General features: G+C 42.5%; 1 protein-coding gene across 1 annotated transcript in view; it reads right to left on the bottom strand.

Moving 5' to 3' along the window:
- The window catches only part of LOC126278518 (uncharacterized), an 867,389-nt gene that overhangs the window by 314,715 nt on the left and 532,048 nt on the right, over window positions 1–20,626 (bottom strand). The window contains exon 4 of the mRNA XM_049978683.1: window positions 39–209. Within this exon, the coding sequence (XP_049834640.1) occupies window positions 39–209 (171 nt within the window). The remainder of the gene's footprint in view (window positions 1–38; window positions 210–20,626) is intronic.

Genomic DNA, 20,626 nt, shown 5'->3' with positions numbered 1-20,626 from the left:
CCGTGAGATGCTGGTCACCTCAGGCAGGTCACACTCACCAGCGAGTAGACGTCCTCGTTCTGACTGAGCGCGGCCACCGTGTCCCAACCGAAGCCGCGCACGAACGCCAGCCGGGCCGGGTTGTGCGAAGAGTCCGGCGCGACGGTGCGGTAGAAGAGGGGGAACTCCTTGCGGTCGCTCAGCGCCGGAGACGTCGACCCGAACGACACCTGCGGCAGTAACCACAACCACGTCAAGTCGCGCCAGCGGGGCGGTCAAAGGCGCCCCCTCTAGTGTCTACACAAGGCGCACAAATGCTCCGTAACAGCGTAGAGCTCTCAGTAGAGGTACACTCCGCTTCTGTACTTCGGACCCAGAGGAATGGTCTCTGTGACAAAGACAAGAAGCCAATTTGCATTAGCGGCGGCCATCAGTTTGATGAGAGTAATATGTAGGCCTACTGTTTACAACACGCGGCGACGTGTTGTCATTCGGTACACCGGCATCCATCCGGAACATCTCTGCCTAGTACCGTTTTCCGAAAACCACACTTCGTTACCTCGAGCCCACTCAGGAAACAAAAGACGTACAATGTTTAAGTGATTTACCCTCTAAAGACTTGCTGATCAACCATCACTGCTTGATTTTTTGGTGAAGATCTGTTGATCGTACCAAGGAGTAACCAAAAATTTGTTATGCCTTATGAATCAATTTTTATTGCTTCAGTTACTTTTCGCCATCACCAGCTGCCTTACAGTTACATGTACATTAATCTGCAGTAGGAAGAGTATTGTTTATGGATGTGCTAGTGAGGTTATGTACCAAAATTTGACTCCATGCAGAAAGACACAGTTATTTCAGTGTGCACCTTGAGTGATTTGTACACTTAAATAATTTCATTGGTGTATTTACTTACATTTTTGATGGAAATTTGTCTTGCACACAGAGCACAGTACGAAATACATCACCGTTATTTAAACTTTCACGTTCAGCTTCTTTGATTGCAGAGAACTTAACTGTTAAGATATACTCTTTTCAGATACTGCCAACGGAATCTCCCCGTCGCATCCCCGTCACATTAAGTGGTAAGTTGATCCGTTGGATAGCCCTTCAGAAACTGAACGCAGATCAAACACGAAAACAGAAAGGAGGTGTACTGAACGGTGGAAAAGAAAGAATAATAGAAACAGTGAACGGTCCACAAGTAATATGTGCAAAAGTGAATACCATTAACTACCATCGTCTCTTGGTTGTGTGGTCACCGTGCTGGACTGCGACGGGGGGGATCGTGATTCAATTTTCACTTGGGCCTAAGTTTTCCTTTTTTTCACACAATTACGAACATTCCGTCCAGTCGTTGACGTGTCTTCTCTCTGTATTCAAATTTGTGTATTTGTCGTGGCGTAATGTCAGTTTGTAACAGCTTGCTGACACTATTCATCACATTTACTTGCGACTCATATTCTGTGATGAATAGTGAGTGAGAGCAGGCGAAATGCCTCATAGACCTCCCACAGAAACGAAAACAACAAATAAACGGGTGTGAATTATATTACAATTAAGGAATTCAAGAGCCGAAACTTCCAAAACGGAAAGCAAGAGCCATAGCATGTGATATCTGTGTGGTACAAATAGGAGTTAGGTACATCTGGAGGATCCTTCGCTACACGTCGCTGTTACAAACTAACATTATGCCACGACACATACACAGATTTGAATACAGCGAACAGATACGTCGATGACCAGACAGAAAGTTCGTAATTAAAAAAAAAAAAAAACAAGAAAACAGTTGGGTCCGAGTGAAATTTAAACCCGGACCTCCCCCCATCATAGTCCAACACCGGGATCACACAACCATACACGTCGGTTGCTACTGGTATTTCGTTTCTGCTCATGTTAGCTATGGGCTATTCACCTTTTCTATTTTTCTTCTTTTTTCCGCAGTTCAGAGCACCTTCTTCCTGTTTTCAAGCTTGATCTGCGTTCAGTTTTTGACGGACTATCCAATAGGCCAACTTACCACGAAATATGAGGGGGATGCGATGGGGAGTTTCCCTTCTGAGATAGAGCAATACATAAACTAATTTATGTTATACCACATATTAAATGAATGTTAATTTCTTATTTCTTGATTATAAGCTTAAGCTAAGACAATTATTTTAAGTTACCTCATTGTATGAATAACACCATAATTCCACACAGGAGAAATTTTTGAAGAAATTCACATTTTCAGTTTCTAGCTTGTAATTATATCACGAGCTAGTAAAATCTTTTTCATAAATTTATAGTACGGTCACAGACTTCAAACAGTTCCACTCGCCATAGGTAAATATATCTACGACGAATTTAAAACACACAACATTGGTGTAATGGCTCTAATATTTATTATTTGTTACACGAATCGGGTTTCGCCTGTTACATTATAAACAAGTACAAAGAGATGTATTCGGTGCAGTGAAATTTTGTTGAATCAACGATTCTAAAACAGTGCATGTACTGAGTATCCCCATTTCCAGGGATCAACATTTTTCATCTCTGGAAATTAAGATAATCCGTACATGTAATAGTTTAAAATCTTTGATTCAACAGTATTTCAGTGCACCACATTCCTCTCTTTGTACTTAATGATGGCGTAAGAGCCGCAAAATCGGTTCCTCTAACAAATAATTGTAGAATATTACACCTGAGTTCTGTGTCTTTCATCATAGTATATAAAATATTTTACCAAGTACAAACGGAACAATCAATCAATGCAATAAATTGATGTTTTGGGTTACTTTACTGGAAATAAACGTCACTGGTTTCGAATTGATATAGTCGTCATCAGACTGCCTACATCACTTTATCAAAACCCATGGTACGTTGGTTTAGAGTGAGTTGCCCAAAGATAAAGAGTGCCGAGACTGTCGAAACAGAAGTTGAGGTTTAGTACATTCTCGCTTACCCACATTTATTTCTCATCGTTTTGTAAAATAAGTTTATAATTCACCAAGTCCCATTTGTTTCTCTATCTATGACCCCTGTATTTACCGTAAAATACGTTTTCAACTTAATATAATAACAACGCAGGCCTCCCTTTCCGAAAATGTCACAGCTTTGTAATTTATCAGTGTAGTGCAGCCTGTTTGACAGTCTAGTAATTTGCAACCACGGAGTACTTGTATTAATCTGTTATGAGTGAGTAAAGGCACTTGGTGTGCGTTACTATTGTTTCTTTGTCCCAACAGATGTTTAAAATAAAGAAAACCGAAGTGTACGTGTGTCTGAAAATGTAAAGAATATTAATACGAATCTATCTTGTACAAACAAATGTCCCTGGTGGACACTTCATGTAAGTTGCATTCTAATAAAACTCGGTAGCGATACAATGATTTTTACTCTTCTGTAACTAGGAATTAATTTTCATGCTACAGTCGAGTCGTTCTAAGAAGATTCCTGACAGATGCAGTAGGCTGGGTGACACCACTTCGTGCGCCTACCTCAATCATGAAACGCGATTTTGGAAACTCTCTATGGCAACACCTTCGAAATGCCCCTGCTGAATATCTGATTATTGTTTTCGCGTTCAGCCAATTAGCGCTGCCCAACCGAAAGCTGGCACCAGCACTTATCAGCAATCTTCTTACGTTAACTAGACTATAGGGTAACTCAACCTTGTATTAGAAACGGGAATGAAATATATTTACAGTTTAAAAAAAAAACATTGATCATTAACGCTGATCAAAGTGCTAAACACAGCATATACATACATAAAAAAAAGTTTTGCATCACCCTGGTTCCCAGAACTCTTGAATATAGATGTTGACTGTGGTTACTGTATCACAGATATAGTCCCTTTGACCGTTCAGAGATGTCACTAAACCCACCCAAAGATGTAAACAATCATGCGTGAGCAGCGCCTATTAGACGGAGGGGGTTAGATTGCCAATCATTTCCAGTCATTCCACAATGAAGGAGATACACAGCTCGTGTTGTCTGTGGTTCAACCATGCCTAGATGGTCAATACCGCGGTTCAATCGCGTCCGCATTGTTACTTTGTGCCAGGAAGGGCTCTCAACAAGGGAAGCGTCCAGGAGTCTCGGAGTGAACCAAATGGGCGTTGTTCGGAGATGACGGAGATACAGAGAGAAAGGAACTGTCGATAACACGCATCGCTCAGGACGCCCAAGGGCTACTACTGCAGTGGATGACCGCTACCTACGGATTATGGCTCGGAGGAACCCTGACAGCAACACCACCATGTTGAATAACGCTTTTCGTGCAGCCACATGACGTCGTGTTACGACTCAAACTGTGCGCAATAGGCTGCATGACGCGCAACTTCACTCCCGACCTCCATGATGAGGTCCATCTTTGCAATCACGACGCCATGCAGCGCCGTACAGGTGGGCCCCACAACATGTCGAATGGACCGCTCTGGATTGGTATCACGTTTTCTTCACCGATGAGTGTCACATATGCCTTCAACCAGACAATCGGAGAGACGTGTTTGGAAGCAACACGGGCAGGCTGAACACCTTACACTGTCTAGTGAGTGCCGAAAGGTGGAGGTTCTCTGCTGTTTTGGGGTGGCATTATGTGGGCCGACGTACGCTGCTCGTGGTCATGGAAGGCGCCGTAACGACTATACGATTCGTGAATGCCATCCTCCGAACGATAGTGCAACCCTATTGGCAGCATACTGGAGAGGCATTCGTCTTCATGGACGACAATTCGCGCACCTATTGTGCACATTTTGTGAATGACATCGCTCGACTAGAGTGGCCAGCTTGTTCTCCAGACATGAACCCTATTGAACATGACTGGGATATATTGAAAAGGGCTTTTATGGACGACGTGACCCACCAACCAATCTGAGCGATGTACGCCGAATCGCCGTTGAGGAGTGGGACAATCTGGACCAACAGTCCGTTGATGTACTTGTGGATAGGATGCCTCAACGAATACAGGCATGCATCAATGCAAGAGAACGTGCTACTGGGTATTAAAGGTATCTGGACCGCCACTTCTAGAGGTCTCGCTGTATAGTGGTACAACATGTAATGTGTGCTTTTCAGGAACAATAAAAAGGGTGGAAATGATGTTTATGTTGTTCTCTATTCCAATTCTCTGTACAGGTTCCGGAACTGTGGGAACCGAGGTAATGCTAATTTTTTTTTATGTGTGTACACTACAAAGCAAATTCTTTTACAAATAATTACAATATCGTTCCAATAAAATATTTGTGGATAAGTGACTGTATAATCTGTGATGAAAGTATCAAAGTTTCCATTTTTATTGTACTAATGGAGCTTATTTACAACATCCTCTTAAACGTTAGAAATTTTGTCACAGATGATGCGGTCATACGTACATGAAAGGATTTATTGAAATGGAATCCAGCTAGGAACGGCTGCACTGCTATATTGCTACATCAATTTAAAACGAAACCTTGCTAGAAACAGAAGTTTTAATTTATCTTACAGGTGTAAGATTAAAAATTACATCGATTAATCTACTCTTAAGTAAGAAGCATAAAGTTTCAAGTAGGAGATGTATAGCGATGTCGGATCTATTCAAGTATTTAATACACGGACGGAAAAAATCGAAACACCAAAAAATAATTAATGTAGAGTTACGAAATTACAAGAACAGATTCGTCTACATGGCATATGTAAGTGATTGACATTGCAAGATCACAGGTTACTGTAATAGCGAAATAAGCCACTGCAAATTTGAAATGCTGGTACATTGACAACCGGTGTAACCGCCAGAATGACGAATGCAAGCATGCAAGCGTGCATGCGTTGTGTTATGTAGATTCTGGATGTCAGTTTGTAGCATAGTGTTCCATGCCTGTTGCACTTGACTGGTCGATACAGAGACGGTTAATGCTGGTTGTGGACGAAACAGGAGTTGCTGTCCGAATATATCCCATATGTGCTTGGTTGGAGACTGGTGCTTATTACACCATATGTTGCAGCGAATGAAATTTAGCTAAGCTACTGAATTTTTATTTAGATCTGGAAGGAAATCTCCACTGTCTCCATTCTGGAGAAATTGGGTTTTCAGTAGCATGTTCATTTCCGACCGAAAGAGAAGGGGAGTGATATATTCGTAACATCCCTCGCACCTCTGAAACTGTTCGAAATGTCGAAGCGAGATTTTGGTCAATGATAGCACGAAAAGAGGAGAGTCTTTTGCCATATGGTGAATACACAGAACTTTTTTGCGGTGATATAGCAGAAGCTATAGTTTTTCTTTCATATTTTTCAAATTAGTATTGCAATTTTTAAGAATCATGGAAAGCTAGTGAATAGAGGATTTGCTAGTATGAAAAACATGAAATTTCTTGTGTTGCTGTAAAGTTAAACAATGATATTTTCTACAGTTCAGTTATCTTTGACATATGAACAACTGCAGCAATTGCCATTCCATATTTCTGTTCCCATCCCTGTAGAGAGCGATGGAGTGAATCTTCTAACTATAAATATCTCTTAATTTGTCAGTGAAAGCGACTTTCACGAATACTTTGTAATGTTTTGCAAGTTGTCAGTTTCCTGACAGAATCAGAGGTACGAAAGTCTTTTTTTCGGTCAGTTCTAGTCTGCAGCAAAAATGCACAATTGTTCTATTAGAAATAACGCATTTGATTCCTGTTTATCTGCCATTAATAAAATAATGAGAACAAGACAGTCATTACTTTATAAACCGATTGAGACAGTTAATTAAGGTTAAAATAAATTATAAATATATATAATTCAGCTTTGAAACATCAAAAGATAGTTAAGGTGAAAAGATTCACTACTTTATTCTTAATGGATATACGAACGGGAAGATGGTATACTGTTTCCTGTGAATTATTTTCATGTTTCTCAAATGAAGAACAGAAAGAAAATTCTTTGTTAAATTTCAGTCTTAGGTGTTCACTATTAAAAATATGATGGGTTACACGATTCCATCAAAATTTCAACATAATTGGGGTTTTACTTTTGCCTGTAATGTTAACCTTTCTTATTCGAAGAAGCACCATCAGTTATGAGTAACATCTAAATTTCTGCTATGGACAGGTTTAATTTTGATTTTTTTGCCGAAACACAGTACAATTTACACAAAATCACCTTCCACTAGCTGTTGCTACAGAATCCAGAAGAGAACATCTCATTAAACAAGCAATTGGTGAGCAGAAATGGCAATAGCTTACAGAAAATGTCATTGTGCCGATTTACAGTAACGTCAGTGGAGAAATTTCGTGTTTTTCATACTAGTATATTCTGTTTTGACTAGCAATCACTGACACTTCGAAAATTACTTTATTGGTCTTAAAAAAAATCTGTGGCTTCTGCTTTATCACTGTAACTAAAGTTCCTTATGTTAACAGTATGGCAAAACACACTCCTCTTTGCGTGATATCATTAGCCAAAATCTCGTTTCAGTATATCGAACGGTTTACAACATATGAGGGATGGAACAAATATTTTATTCCCGCTCTCGTCCTATGGAAGTGAACATGCTGCTTAAAATCTAATTTTCATTGCAACATTTTCGAACTTGAATGAGATTTTCACTCTGCTGCGGAGTGTGCGCTGATATGAAACTTCCTGGCAGATTAGAACTGTGTGCCGGACCGAGACTCGAAATCGGGACATTTGCCTTTCGCGGGCAAGTGCTCTACCAACAAAGATACCAAAGCACGACTCACGCCCCGTCCTCACAGTTTTACTTCTGCCAGCACCTGGTCTCCCACCTTCCAAACTTAACAGAAGTAGGAGACGAGGTACTGGCAGAAGTAAAGCTGTGAGGACCGGGCGTGAGTCGTGCTTCGGTAGCTCAGTTGGTAGAGCACTTGCCCGCGAAAGGCAAAGGTCCGGAGGTCGAGTCTCGGTCCGGCACACAGTTTTAATCTGCCAGGAAGTTTCATTTTCGAACTTGTTTATATAAGAAATATTACAATAATTATGATCATTAACGAAATGGTGGGCATTTCACCATGAAGCTGACTTAATTGTAAAGCTACAAGTAGAAATCAAGTTATTTTGGCCGAATAGATTGTGTGAAATCGTAGAAAGAAATGCAGGGGGTGTACCTCGATTTTTGTCAGCGCAGCGGCTCGCCAAGTCTAGCCCGCTCTGCGTGACGTCACAGTAAGTGCGCCTCGCCCTTCTCTTTAGATAATGGTGGTGGTGGTGGTGGTGGTGGTGGTGGTGGTGGCGCTGGTGCTGGTGGTCATGGTCGGCGAGCAGTCTGTGACTCAGCAACTGATCCTGTTCGGAAGTCTTAGATTCTCAGTCCATGTAAATCAAAGAGACGTGCTAGCTTAGAATTGAGTATGCCAAGTGTTAAAGTGTGGAAGGTATTACAGAAATGCTTGACATTCAAGTCCTACAGAATTGAACTGTAGTAAGCTTTCAGAGAAAGTGACATCGAAACTCGAGCTGAGTTTCGTGTATAAATGTTATACAACATCAGGCTGAAGGTGATTTTCTTAACAAAATTGTATTCGATGACAAAGTAACATTCCAAACCTGCAGTAAAGTGAATCGGAGATATGGGATGAGCAAAACAATCTCACCTAATGGTGTCGCCTAAGATAGATGTTTCTTGCGCTGTAAGCTGTAACAAAACTTACAGCCCTTTCTGTTTACTGAGCATATTGCACCTGGAAACGCTTGAGCATTATGTAACGCCACAGTTACAACAGTGTATGGCCACAGAAGTTACTTTCCATAAAATGGCCCTGATACGACATTACCAGTGCTACGTTGTCATGTATACTCGTAGGAATGTGGCGACTTGCATTGGACGTTGTGGAATAATATTTTACCACCATGATTGCCTGATTGAACCCCAATGGACTTCTGCGTCTGGTGTTACACCACCGTGTTTGTTTCTCCGCTTCCGCTGAACGTAGACGAGCTGCGACAGCGGATAACAAAAGCAGCTGCCACTATACATAAAGATCTGTTTCACAAGATTCGGCAGGAAACTGACTACAGATGGGAAATTTATTGTGTTACAAATGGTACCCACACTGAACACTTACAAATAACAAAAATATACTGCATTCTATGCTGTATCAACATCTCTCTAAGTTATTTACCTTTTTCACGTTTAAAGGTTATTTCTGCCTAACTACTGTATGTTGGACCCTCCGTAACACGCACTATGCTGGCTCGCGAAGTATAAAGTCGATGTAGGTATGCTGATGTTCAAACTGGAAGAGTAAACGTTGACTGAAAACGTATGGAACTAACCCCTCCCCCCATGACATCACACGTTACAATGTTAGGATAATTAAATGAACTGAAACAATGCTGTTTCCTGCACAGCCTTGTTTGATGTTACTCGCACCCAGCCGACAAACACGAGTCTCTTATCTCATCATAGAATTTCAGCTGCTGCCAAATTTGTCCACCAACGTGGTGTGTGTTTGTACGGCACCCCTGGGCATCTCTTTGTAGCTCGCAGGGCTTTGACACGTGACAGCCAACCAAGAGAGTGGCCACCAAAATTCAGTTAGTGGACAGAATGTTTTGGAACAAAGTACTTTGTCTTGCTTCAGCTGTACTCCAGACAATGTCTGCTGCTTCTCCGTCGAATGGGTTTTAGGAAGATCCTTGTGCTGTGTGTTTTGACAAACGAATTCAGCATGTTGTTGAAATGATTTGGTGAGACAGCTGCTTGCTTCATGCATTAAAGTTTCATTTACGTTGCTAGAATTTTAAGTATTGTTCAAGCTATGTTAGATCGAACTAATCTGCCACAAAGTGTTTTCCATTTGATTTGTTAAGGAAACATAGTGTTTACGAGGTCTCTTCAAAAATTTTCGGACCATTCGTAATTTCGCGCCCATGGTGTGTTGGAGCGAAATGCGGTTGGCATCCGTGCACACGCCTGTGTTTAATGTGTAACTGCAGAAGTTTCATTGTTGAACGTCAGTTAATTATTGTTCAGTGCTGTGTTGAGTAGAACGTTGTGTCACACGGTTTGCGAATTTCGAGATGGCTGAGTCAGAGGTACAACGCGTCTGTATTAAATTTTGCGTGTAAGCCCTTACAGAGACACACCAAATAATGCAGAAAGTCTGCGATGGTCAGTTCTTAAGCCGTACTCGGTGTTACTAATGGCTCACACGGTTTAAACATGGCCTGACGGAAGTTAAAGATAACCCTCTATGAGGATGCCCTTTGATGTCTGGTGACGACACTCACATCAGGAACATCAGCGAAATTGTGAGGGGCAATCGAAGACTGTCTCTGCGAGCGCTTTGAAAAGTACGTAACATTTCAGTTGGACCATGTCCTGAAATCTTGACACAGCATCCTGGAATGCATCGTTTTGCTGTCACGTTCGTTGCACGGCTCATGAGTCAAGAGCACACTCATCCCTGTTTGTGCGTTACTATTGCACAAAAAATGAAATTCCTGGGCTGCCTTATTCTCCTTACTCTCCAGGCCTGGCCCCTGCAGACGTTTCTTTATTCTCAAAGTTGGGTGGTGGGGTTTCGGTTTCCGCTAAATAAGTCAGGTGTCCACTACACACAGGAGGCGGCTACACGGGTAGCAGGGACTGTGTGGCGTGGACCGAGCGGTTTTTTAGGTTAGACCGTCTCGGGAAAGATCAAAAAGGACTCCAGTCTCAAAGAGTACAGGGGAAAGAAACGACAAGAATCGACCAAGCAACAGTCGGTGCTGTAGTTGTAAATCGCCGTAGCTGTGTTGGAAAAGTACCAGCGCTTCAAGCGCTGATAGAAAGCACTGAAGCTAAAATCGGTATCGGAACAGAAAGCTGGCTAAAGCCGGAGATAAATTGTGCCTAAATTTTTACAGAGGCGCAAACCGTGTTCAGAAAGTATAGCGTAAATAAAGTAGGTGGTGGTGTGTTTGTGTCTGTTAGCAGTAGTGTATCCTGTAGTGAAGTTGAAATAGATAGTTCCTGCTAATTAATATGGGTAGAGGTTATACTCAACGCTAAACCGTGTTCAGAAAGTATAGCGTAAATAAAGTAGGTGGTGGTGTGTTTGTGTCTGTTAGCAGTATTGTATCCTCTAGTGAAGTTGAAATAGATAGTTCCTGCTAATTAATATGGGTAGAGGTTATACTCAACAGCCATACCAAAATAATAATTGGCTCCTTCTACGGACCCCCCGACTCAGCTGATATAGCCTAATAGCTGAACGGTTGAAAGGAAACTTGAATCTCATTACAAATAAGTACCCCACTCATACAGCTATAATTGGTGGAGACATCAATCTACCCTCGATTTGCTGGCGAAAATAGATGTTCGAAGCCGGTGGTAGACAGAAAACATCTTCAGAAGTTGTACTAAATGCTTTGTCTGAGAATTACTTTGAACAATTAGTTCATGAGCCCACACGAACTGTAAATGGTTGCGAAAACACACTTGACCTCTTAGCCACAAATAATCCTGATCTAATAGAGAGCGTCATGACGGATACAGGCATTAGTTGAAAATGGCTCTGAGCACTATGGGACTCAACTTTTGACATCATTAGTCCCCTCGAACTTAGAACTAGTTAAACCTAACCTAAGGACATCACACACACAAATGCCCGAGGCAGGATTCGAACCTGCGACCGTAGAGGTCTCGCGGTTCCAGACTGCAGCCTCTAGAACCGCTCGGCCACTACGGTCGGCACAGGGATTAGTGACAACATGGTCATTGTAGCTAGGCTCAAAACCATATCAACCAAATCCACTGAAAATAAACGCAAAATGTATCTGTTTAAAAAAATGGTTCAAATGGCTCTGAGCACTATGGGACTCAACTGCTGTGGTTATCAGTCCCCTAGAACTTAGAACTACTTAAACCTAACTAACCTAAGGACATCACACACATCCATGCCCGAGGCAGGATTCGAACCTGCGACCGTAGCAATCGCACGGTTCCGGACTGCGCGCCTAGAACCGCGAGACCACCGCGGCCGGCATCTGTTTAAAACAGCAGATGAAAATTCGCTTGATGCCTTCCTAAGAGAGACTCTCCATTTCTTCCAAGCTAATTATGTAAGTGTAGATTAGATAAGGCTCAAATTCAAAGATACAGTATCGACAACAATAGATAGATTCATACCACATAAATTAATAAGAGACGGGAGTGATCCACCATGGTACACACAACACGTCAGAACTCTGTTGCAGAAGCAACGAAAAAGCATGCAAATGTTGAAGAACGCAAAATCCCAAAGACTGGCTAAGTTTCACGAAAGCTCGAAATTTAGTGATGACGTCAGTGCGAGATGCTTTTAATAGTTTCCACAATGAAATATTGTCTCAAAATATGGTAGAAAACCCAAAGAGATTCTGGTCATATGAAAAGTACACAACAGTCAATACCCTCACTGCGCGATAGCGATGGAAATGTTGTCCATGATGGTGCCACTAAAGCGGAGTTACTAAATACAGTTTTCCGTAATTGATGTACGAAAGAAGACGAAGTAAACATTCCAGAATTCGAAACGAGAGCACCTGTTAGCATGAGTGACATAAAAGTAGATATCTTAGGTGTTGCGAAACAACTCTAATCATTTAAGAATGGCAAGTCTTCCGGTCCAGATGGTATATCAAGCAGGTTTCTCTCAGAGTATGTAGCTACAATAGCGCCTTTCCTAGCAGTCATATGCAGCCGCTCACTTGACGAAAGGTCTGTTCCTCAAGACTGGAAAGTAGCACAGGTCATACCAATATTCAAGAAAGGGAATAGGAGTAACCCATTGAATTACAGACTCATTTCACTGACCTCAATTTGCAGTAGCATTTTGGGGCATATACCGTACTCGAACATTATGAATCATCTTGAAGAAAATGACTTATTGATACATAACCAACACGGATTCAGAAAATATCGTTCTTGTGCAACACAGTTAGCTCTTTACTCATATTAAGTAATGAGTGCTGACGACAAGGGATCTCAGATCGATTCCATATTCCTAGATTTCCAGAAGGCTTTTGATACCGTTCCTCACAAGCGTGGTGCATATGTAGTATCGTCTCAGTTGTATAACTGGATTCGCAATTTCCTCTGAGAGAGGTCACAGTTCGTAGTGATAGACGGTAATTCATCGAGTAGAACAGAAGCGATATCTGGCGTTCCGCAAGGTTGTGTCATAGGCCCTTTGTTGTTCCTGATTTACATAAATGAATTAGGTGATAATCTGAGCAACCCCCTTAGATTGTTTGAAGATGATGCTGTAATTTACCGTCTAGTAAAATCATCAGACAATCAATTACAATTACAATATGATCTAGAGAGAATTTCTGTATGAAAAGTGGCAATTGGCACTAAACAAAACAAAGAGTGAGGTCATCCACGTGGGTACTAAAAGAAATCCGATAAATTTTGGGTATACGATAAATCGCACAAATCTAAAGGCTGTCAATTCGACTAAATACCTAGGAATTACAATTACGAGCAACTTAAATTGGGGAGACCACATATATAACGTTGTGGGGAAGACGAAACAAAGACTGCACTTTGTTGCCGGAACACTTAGGAGATGCGACAAACCCACTAAAGAGACAGCCTACAATACACTTGTCCGTCCTCTGCTGCGCGGTGTGGGATCCTTACCAGGTAGGATTGACGGAGGACATCGAAAAAGTGCAAACAATGTAGGCTCGTTTCGTGTTATCGCGCAGTAGGGGTGAGAGTGTCACTGATATGATACGCGTGCTGGGGTGGCAGTCTCTGAAACAAACGCGGTTTTCTTTGCGGCGAGATCTATTTACGAAATTTCAATCACCAACTTTCTCTTCCGAATAAGAAAATATTTTGTTGAGGCCCACCTACGTAGGGAGAAATGATCATCATTATAAAATAAGAGAAATCAGAGACCTACCGGAAACATTTAGGTGTTCTTTTTTCCCACGCGCCATTCGACAGTGGAATGGTAGAGAAGTAGCATGAAAATTATTCGATAAACCCTCTGCCAGGCACTTAAGTGTGAATTGCAGAGGAACCATGTAGATGCAGATGTACATGGAAAGCTCAGTGAAAGGGCAGAGATTTGCAACGATAGAGGAGATAAAAGAAAATTGGAGGGCACCGATTTGCAACTAGTAAGAGGCGTACCAAGAGTGCTCTCTCTCATAAAATTAGGATAACCAGCTTTGTAACGCTCTTGTGTGAAATCCCTTGTGTTGCGATATTGAATTACACTCCTGGAAATGGAAAAAAGAACACATTGGTACTTACAGGTAATAACGCTGTAACAGCATGCGTTCTCAGAAATGATAAGTTCAGAAAGGTACATGAATCCAATTGGAACAACCGTAATAAAATGTTCAAACGTACCTACGTTCTGTAGTATAATTTAAAAAACATTGGTGTTCGTCTAAGATTGTGAGCCATACGCTTGTGACTATTACAGCGCCATTTATCACAAAGCGAAGAAAGTGGTGCAACTAAAACATTCATATTTCTTTACGTACTACACGAATATGTAATATAAAATGGGGGTCCCTAATTAAAAAAAAACTCAGTTGATATCGGTTTGACATATAGCAGCGCCATCTAGCGGGTCAACCATAGCGCCATCTGGTTTCCCCCTTGAAGCTAGACAAGTTTCGTTCTTTGTAGTGAGATATTTGGCCTGGTCACGAACAATGGACCATCATATATATACACTCCTGGAAATGGAAAAGAGAACACATTGACACAGGTGTGTCAGACCCACCATACTTGCTCCGGACACTGCGTGAGGGCTGTACAAGCAATGATCACACGCACGGCACAGCGGACACACCAGGAACCGCGGTGTTGGCCGTCGAATGGCGCTAGCTGCGCAGCATTTGTGCACCGCCGCCGTCAGTGTCAGCCAGTTTGCCGTGGCATACGGAGCTCCATCGCACTCTATAACACTGGTAGCATGCCGCGACAGCGTGGACGTGAACCGTATGTGGAGTTGACGGACTTTGAGCGAGGGCGTATAGTGGGCATGCGGGAGGCCGGGTGGACGTACCGCCGAATTGCTCAACATGTGGGGCGTGAGGTCTCCACAGTACATCGATGTTGTCGCCAGTGGTCGGCGGAAGGTGCACGTGCCCGTCGACCTGGGACCGGACCGCAGCGACGCACGGATGCACGCCAAGACCGTAGGATCCTACGCAGTGCCGTAGGGTACCGCACCGCCACTTCCCAGCAAATTAGGGACACTGTTGCTCGTGGGGTATCGGCGAGGACCATTCGCAACCGTCTCCATGAAGCTGGGCTACGGTCCCGCACACCGTTAAGCCGTCTTCCGTTCGCGCCCCAACATCGTGCAGCCCACCTCCAGTGGTGTCGCGACAGGCGTGAATGGAGGGACGAATGGAGACGTGTCGTCTTCAGCGATGTGAGTCGCTACTGCCTGGGTGCCAATGATGGTCGTATGCATGTTTTGCGCCGTGCAGGTGAGCGCCACAATCAGGACTACATACGACCGAGGCAAACAGGGCCAACACCCGGCATCATGGTGTGGGGAGCGATCTCCTACACTGGCCGTACACCTCTGGTGATCGTCGAGGGGACACTGAATAGTGCACGGTACATCCAAACCGTCATCAAACCCACCGTTCTACCATTCCTAGACCGGCAAGGGAGCTTGCTGTTCCAACAGGACAATGCACGTCCCGTGCCACCCAACGTGCTCTAGAAGGTGTAAGTCAACTACCCTGGCCAGCAAGATCTCCGGATGTGTCCCCCATTGAGCATGTTTGGGACTGGATGAAGCGTCGTCTCACGCGGTCTGCACGTCCAGCACCAACGCTGGTCCAACTGAGGCGCCAGGTGTAAATGGCATGGCAAGCCGTTCCACAGGACTACATCCAGCATCTCTACGATCGTCTCCATGGGAGAATAGCAGCCCGCATTGCTGCGAAAGGTGGATATACACTGTTCTAGTGCCGACATTGTGCATGCTCTGTTGCCTGTGTCTATGTGCCTGTGGTTCTGTCAGTGTGATCATGTGATGTATCTGACCCCAGGAATGTGTCAATAAAGTTTCCCCTTCCTGGGACAATGAATTCACGGTGTTCTTATTTCAATTTCCAGGAGTGTATGTGTGGCCAAAAGGTATTAAACCTCGTAATGAAATCGGTTGAGAAACGTATTTCATAGATTTAGAGTACCTACATGCTAATCGATGTTGCCCACTCACCCGCCCCCACCCCACACACACGCCTGAAAGCGAACCTCAAAACCTGATCAACAACGCAGCACAGTCTTTCTTAGTACTGAGCCAGGTGGCGCAGTGGTTACACACTCGCATTCGAGAGGACGACGGTTTAATCCTGCGCCTGGCCATCCTGATTTAGGTTTTCCGTGATTTCCCTAAATCGCTCCAGGCAAATTCCAGGTTGGTTCCTTTCAAAGGGCATGGCCGACTTCCTTCTCCGTCCTTTCCTAATCAGATAAGACCGATGACCTCGCTGCCTGGTCTCCTTCCCCAAAAACAACCCAACAGTCTTTCTTAAGTCAAAGAAACAACGAGGTGTCGTATACCCCAGTAATCTTACAAGTTAAACATTAATTAGTGTATTCCCTGGATAGGGTCAATATGGCAGTTTCCCAAGGTACTGTGACATCCGCTCTCCCCTTTAGTTGTCGCTGTTGATGTTGAGCCTACTGCTACAGCTCGGTCCGTGGAATGGAGGCGCGACGCGCAGTGATGGATATCCCCGTTCGATAATGCGGAACAGCACCTGAAAATCTCTAAAGGAAACTGTTCCTCGCGTAATGTATGGAAGTCCGTTTGCGAGTCCGCACTGTCTCCTAAGCAAAGCGAACTGCTGATTTTAATTGTCTGTCATGGTTTTATGACCTATACAGGGGCGATGTACCTGAGGACAATATTATGGAAATGGAAGAGGGGGTAGATGAAGATTAAATGGGAGATGTGATAATGCGTGAAGAGTTTGACAGAGGACTGAAAGACATAAGCCGAAACAAGGCCCCGGGAGTAGACAACATTCCATTAGAAATACTGACAGCCTTGGGAGAGCCAGTCTTGACAAAATTCTACTATCTGGTGAGCAAGATGTATGAGACAGGCGAAATTCCCTCAGACTTCAAGAAGAATATAATAATTCGAATCCCAAAGAACGCAGGTGTTGACAGATGTGAAAATTACCGAACTATCAGTTTAATAAGTCACAGCTGCAAAATACTAACGCGAATTCCATACAGACGAATGGAAAAACTGGTAGAAGCCGACCTCGGGGAAGATCAGTTTGGATTCCGTAGAAATGTTGGAACACGTGAGATAATACTGACCCTACGAATTATCTTAGAAGAAAGATTAACGAAAGGCAAACCTACGTTTCTAGCATTTGTAGACTTAGAGAAAGCTTTTGACGATGTTGACTGGAATACTCTCTTTCAACTTCTAAAGGTGGCGCGAGTAAAATACAGGGAGCGAAAGGCTATTTACAATTTGTACAGAAAGCAGATGGCAGTTATACAAGTTGAGGGACATTAAAGGGAAGCAGTGGTTGGGAAGGGATTGAGACAAGGTTGTAGCCTCTCCCCGTTGCTATTCAATCTGTATATTGAGCAAGCAGTAAAGGAAACGAAAGAAAAGTTCGGAGTAGGTATTAAAAACCATGTAGAAGAAATAAAAATTTGAGGTTCGCCGATGACATCGTAATTCTGTCAGAGACAGCAAAGGACTTGGAAGAGCGGTTGAACGGAATTGACAGTATCTTGAAAGGTGGGTATAAGATGAACATCAACAAAAGCAAAACGAGGATAATGGAATGTAGTTGAATTAAGTCTACTGATGCTGCGGGAATGATATTAGGAAATGAGACACTTAAAGTAGTAAAGGAGTTTTGCTATTTCCCTAGCAAAATAACTGATTATGGTCGAAGTAGAGAGGATATAAAATGTAGACTGGCAATGGCAAGGAAAGCGTTTCTGAAGAAGATAAATTTGTTAACATCCAGTATTGATTTAAGTGTCAGGAAGTCGTTTCTGAAAGTATTTGTATGGAGTGTAGCAATGAATGGAAGTGAAACGTGGACGATAAATAGTTTAGACAAGAAGAGAATAGAAGCTTTCGAAATGTGGTGCTACAGAAGAATGCTGAAGATTAGATGGGTAGATCACATAACTATCGAGGAGGTACTGAATAGAATTGGGGAGAAGAGAAATTTGTGGCACAACTTGACTAGAAGAAGGGATCGGTTGGTAGGACATGTTCTGAGGCATCAAGGGAACACCAATTTAGTACTGGAGGGCTGCGTGGAGGCAAAAATAGTAGACGGACACCAAGAGATGAATACACTAAGCAGATTCAGAAGGATGTAGGCTTCAGTAGGTACTGGGAGATGAAGAAGCTTGCACAGGATAGAGTAGCATGGAGAGCTGCATCAAACCAGTCTCAGGACTGAAGACCTCAACAACAACAACATTGTTTTATGATGATTTGCTATGCCCGGTTAGTTAGTTATTGCAGTACTGAGTCGATCATTCATCACCGGCGTCGTTTCACATCACTGAAGCGAGGAAAATTTCATTTGCGGTTCAGTATCAGTAGTTGTTGTTATGTTGCTAGGCAGAATTGTTCACTACGGCACGATGCAAATCGATAGCTAATCTGTAATGCTATCGTAATACTATTTCGGCAAAACACTCCTTTCAATGCTCAATGTTCATCAAGCCACTCTTTCAACTAAATTGTTCACAGTTAATTAATTTTGATCATCAACTATCACACGGTTCAATTAATGATGGAGCCAACACGTGAGATTTCAATTACTGACGAGCAGTATTTGTGCAAATGTGTGTGAAATCTTATGGGACTTAACTGCTAAGGTCATCAGACCATAAACTTACGCACAACTTAACCTAAATTTTCCTAAGGTCAATCACACACACCCATGGCTGAGGCTGGACTCGAACCTCCGCCAGGACCAGCCGAACAGTTTTTATTGTTCCTTCTTAGCAGTTAGCTTATAATCATCACACCACACGCGCACCGATGGATCAGATCATTTACGATTCTTTTCATTTCGGTGACCGTGACATTTACGACAACTTTTACAATCATCGTATTTGCATTATCTTCGTGTGGTCGTATTAATGTTTCCTACTTAAGGCTAATCAGGTATTGTAGTCTTCGATACTATTTCCATCCTTTGTTGTTACTGTTCACTTTGATGAGGCTTGAGTCCAACAATAATCAGAGTTCATTAACTCGTCGTACACTATCAGAATATCACTTCAGTTCAAGTTCTCAAGTCAGAATAACTGAGAACAAAGTCCACGCATCTCTATCACGCAATAGTACTTTTTTTAATGGAAACAATCTCCGTTTGTAGTACAAGGGTACTATAACCAACGGTGCTCTCTCACGACTTGATAACAAGCAAGCTAGCAAGCGGCTAACATTTCCATGATCGAGCATTGTAGACGCATTGAATTTCCTTTTCGACGCGTTTACAACTCTCTTTCACTATAGGTGTTATCTCTGACCGACATATTACTTTGGACGTTACTTTCGTCTTACTGATTTGCAGTTATTACTGAGATGTTCGATAGCTAATTAAAATAACCTTCCTTCCTTTTTACCTTTATATCATGACATACTCCGTACTTAATGAAATTAGTGTTCATCAAAACTGTAAGGTGTTACATTATTGTCAAAGTTGTCGTATGTGTATGGATAACACTGTTCTCTACTTTCAATTATCATGACATTCTTATTTGGGTTTTCGGGTTTCTTGGGGTGTTACAGTACGTAATTTATCCCTTTTCTGCAGAAACAGGTGTAAAATGCCTCTACATGTCACAGAGAAAAATGTAAAGCTCATTTTTTTGTTACTTTAGCTATTTTTTGGCTGTCGGACGCAAGTGTGTCAGTTTTACACAGGGATCACGCTTCGTTACGAAATAAACCTGATCTTGTACCTAATGTGACTACGGGTCTCTTAGACAGAACTTTTCAAATTTTGAAGTCTTTCAATTAAAAGTAGGAAACTGTTAATTTGAAATAATAACAGGACAAAACAATATCACCATGTTCTATCAGTCTATTGGCAAGTAATACACTCCCTAACAATACCTAACACATCAACTCAGGTTGTAACCGTTACGTTTCATATTCATAATGAAGAAATCATTGCCGTATTGTATTTTGACAGGAATTTAATAGGTTATCACTGATCACGGAATACTTTTTCAATACTGTACTAACAACAGCATGTTCCGCTATGAGAGTTACTTATTAACAAACACTGTGGCGTCTCCTCCACAACTCTAACAAATATTTCCGTTCGCTTTTCCACGAATAAACCGAATCACTGCAATGCTGTTATCCTATGAAGCAACGTAATAGCTGCCACTTTTATTCATATTTTAAGCCAAATTCGTGTCACCATTTATTACAACTCCCGCACACTACATCGGTGCGTCAGCAGTAGCGCTTGACATTGCCGACGCTAAAAGAAAGACTGCAGCCGTGCCAGAGAAAACGCGCGCTCAGCTTCGTAAATTCCAGAAACCAGCGATAGGCAGCAAAATATCACTTCGTTACAACACAAAAATAGCAGTAATCCTCACACAGAATATACGGAGTATCATTACTACTCTTGATGCTCACAACACATTATCTACTTAATAATCTCGTCCCTGACCAGTCTTTTCTCCCATCTTTCTCTCAGGACGCTT

Source organism: Schistocerca gregaria, chromosome 6 (assembly GCF_023897955.1).
Source record: "Schistocerca gregaria isolate iqSchGreg1 chromosome 6, iqSchGreg1.2, whole genome shotgun sequence".
Classification (NCBI taxonomy): Eukaryota; Metazoa; Arthropoda; class Insecta; order Orthoptera; family Acrididae; genus Schistocerca; species Schistocerca gregaria.
The sequence above is the reverse complement of the archived record's forward strand: the minus strand, read 5'-3'. Positions and strand labels throughout refer to the sequence as shown.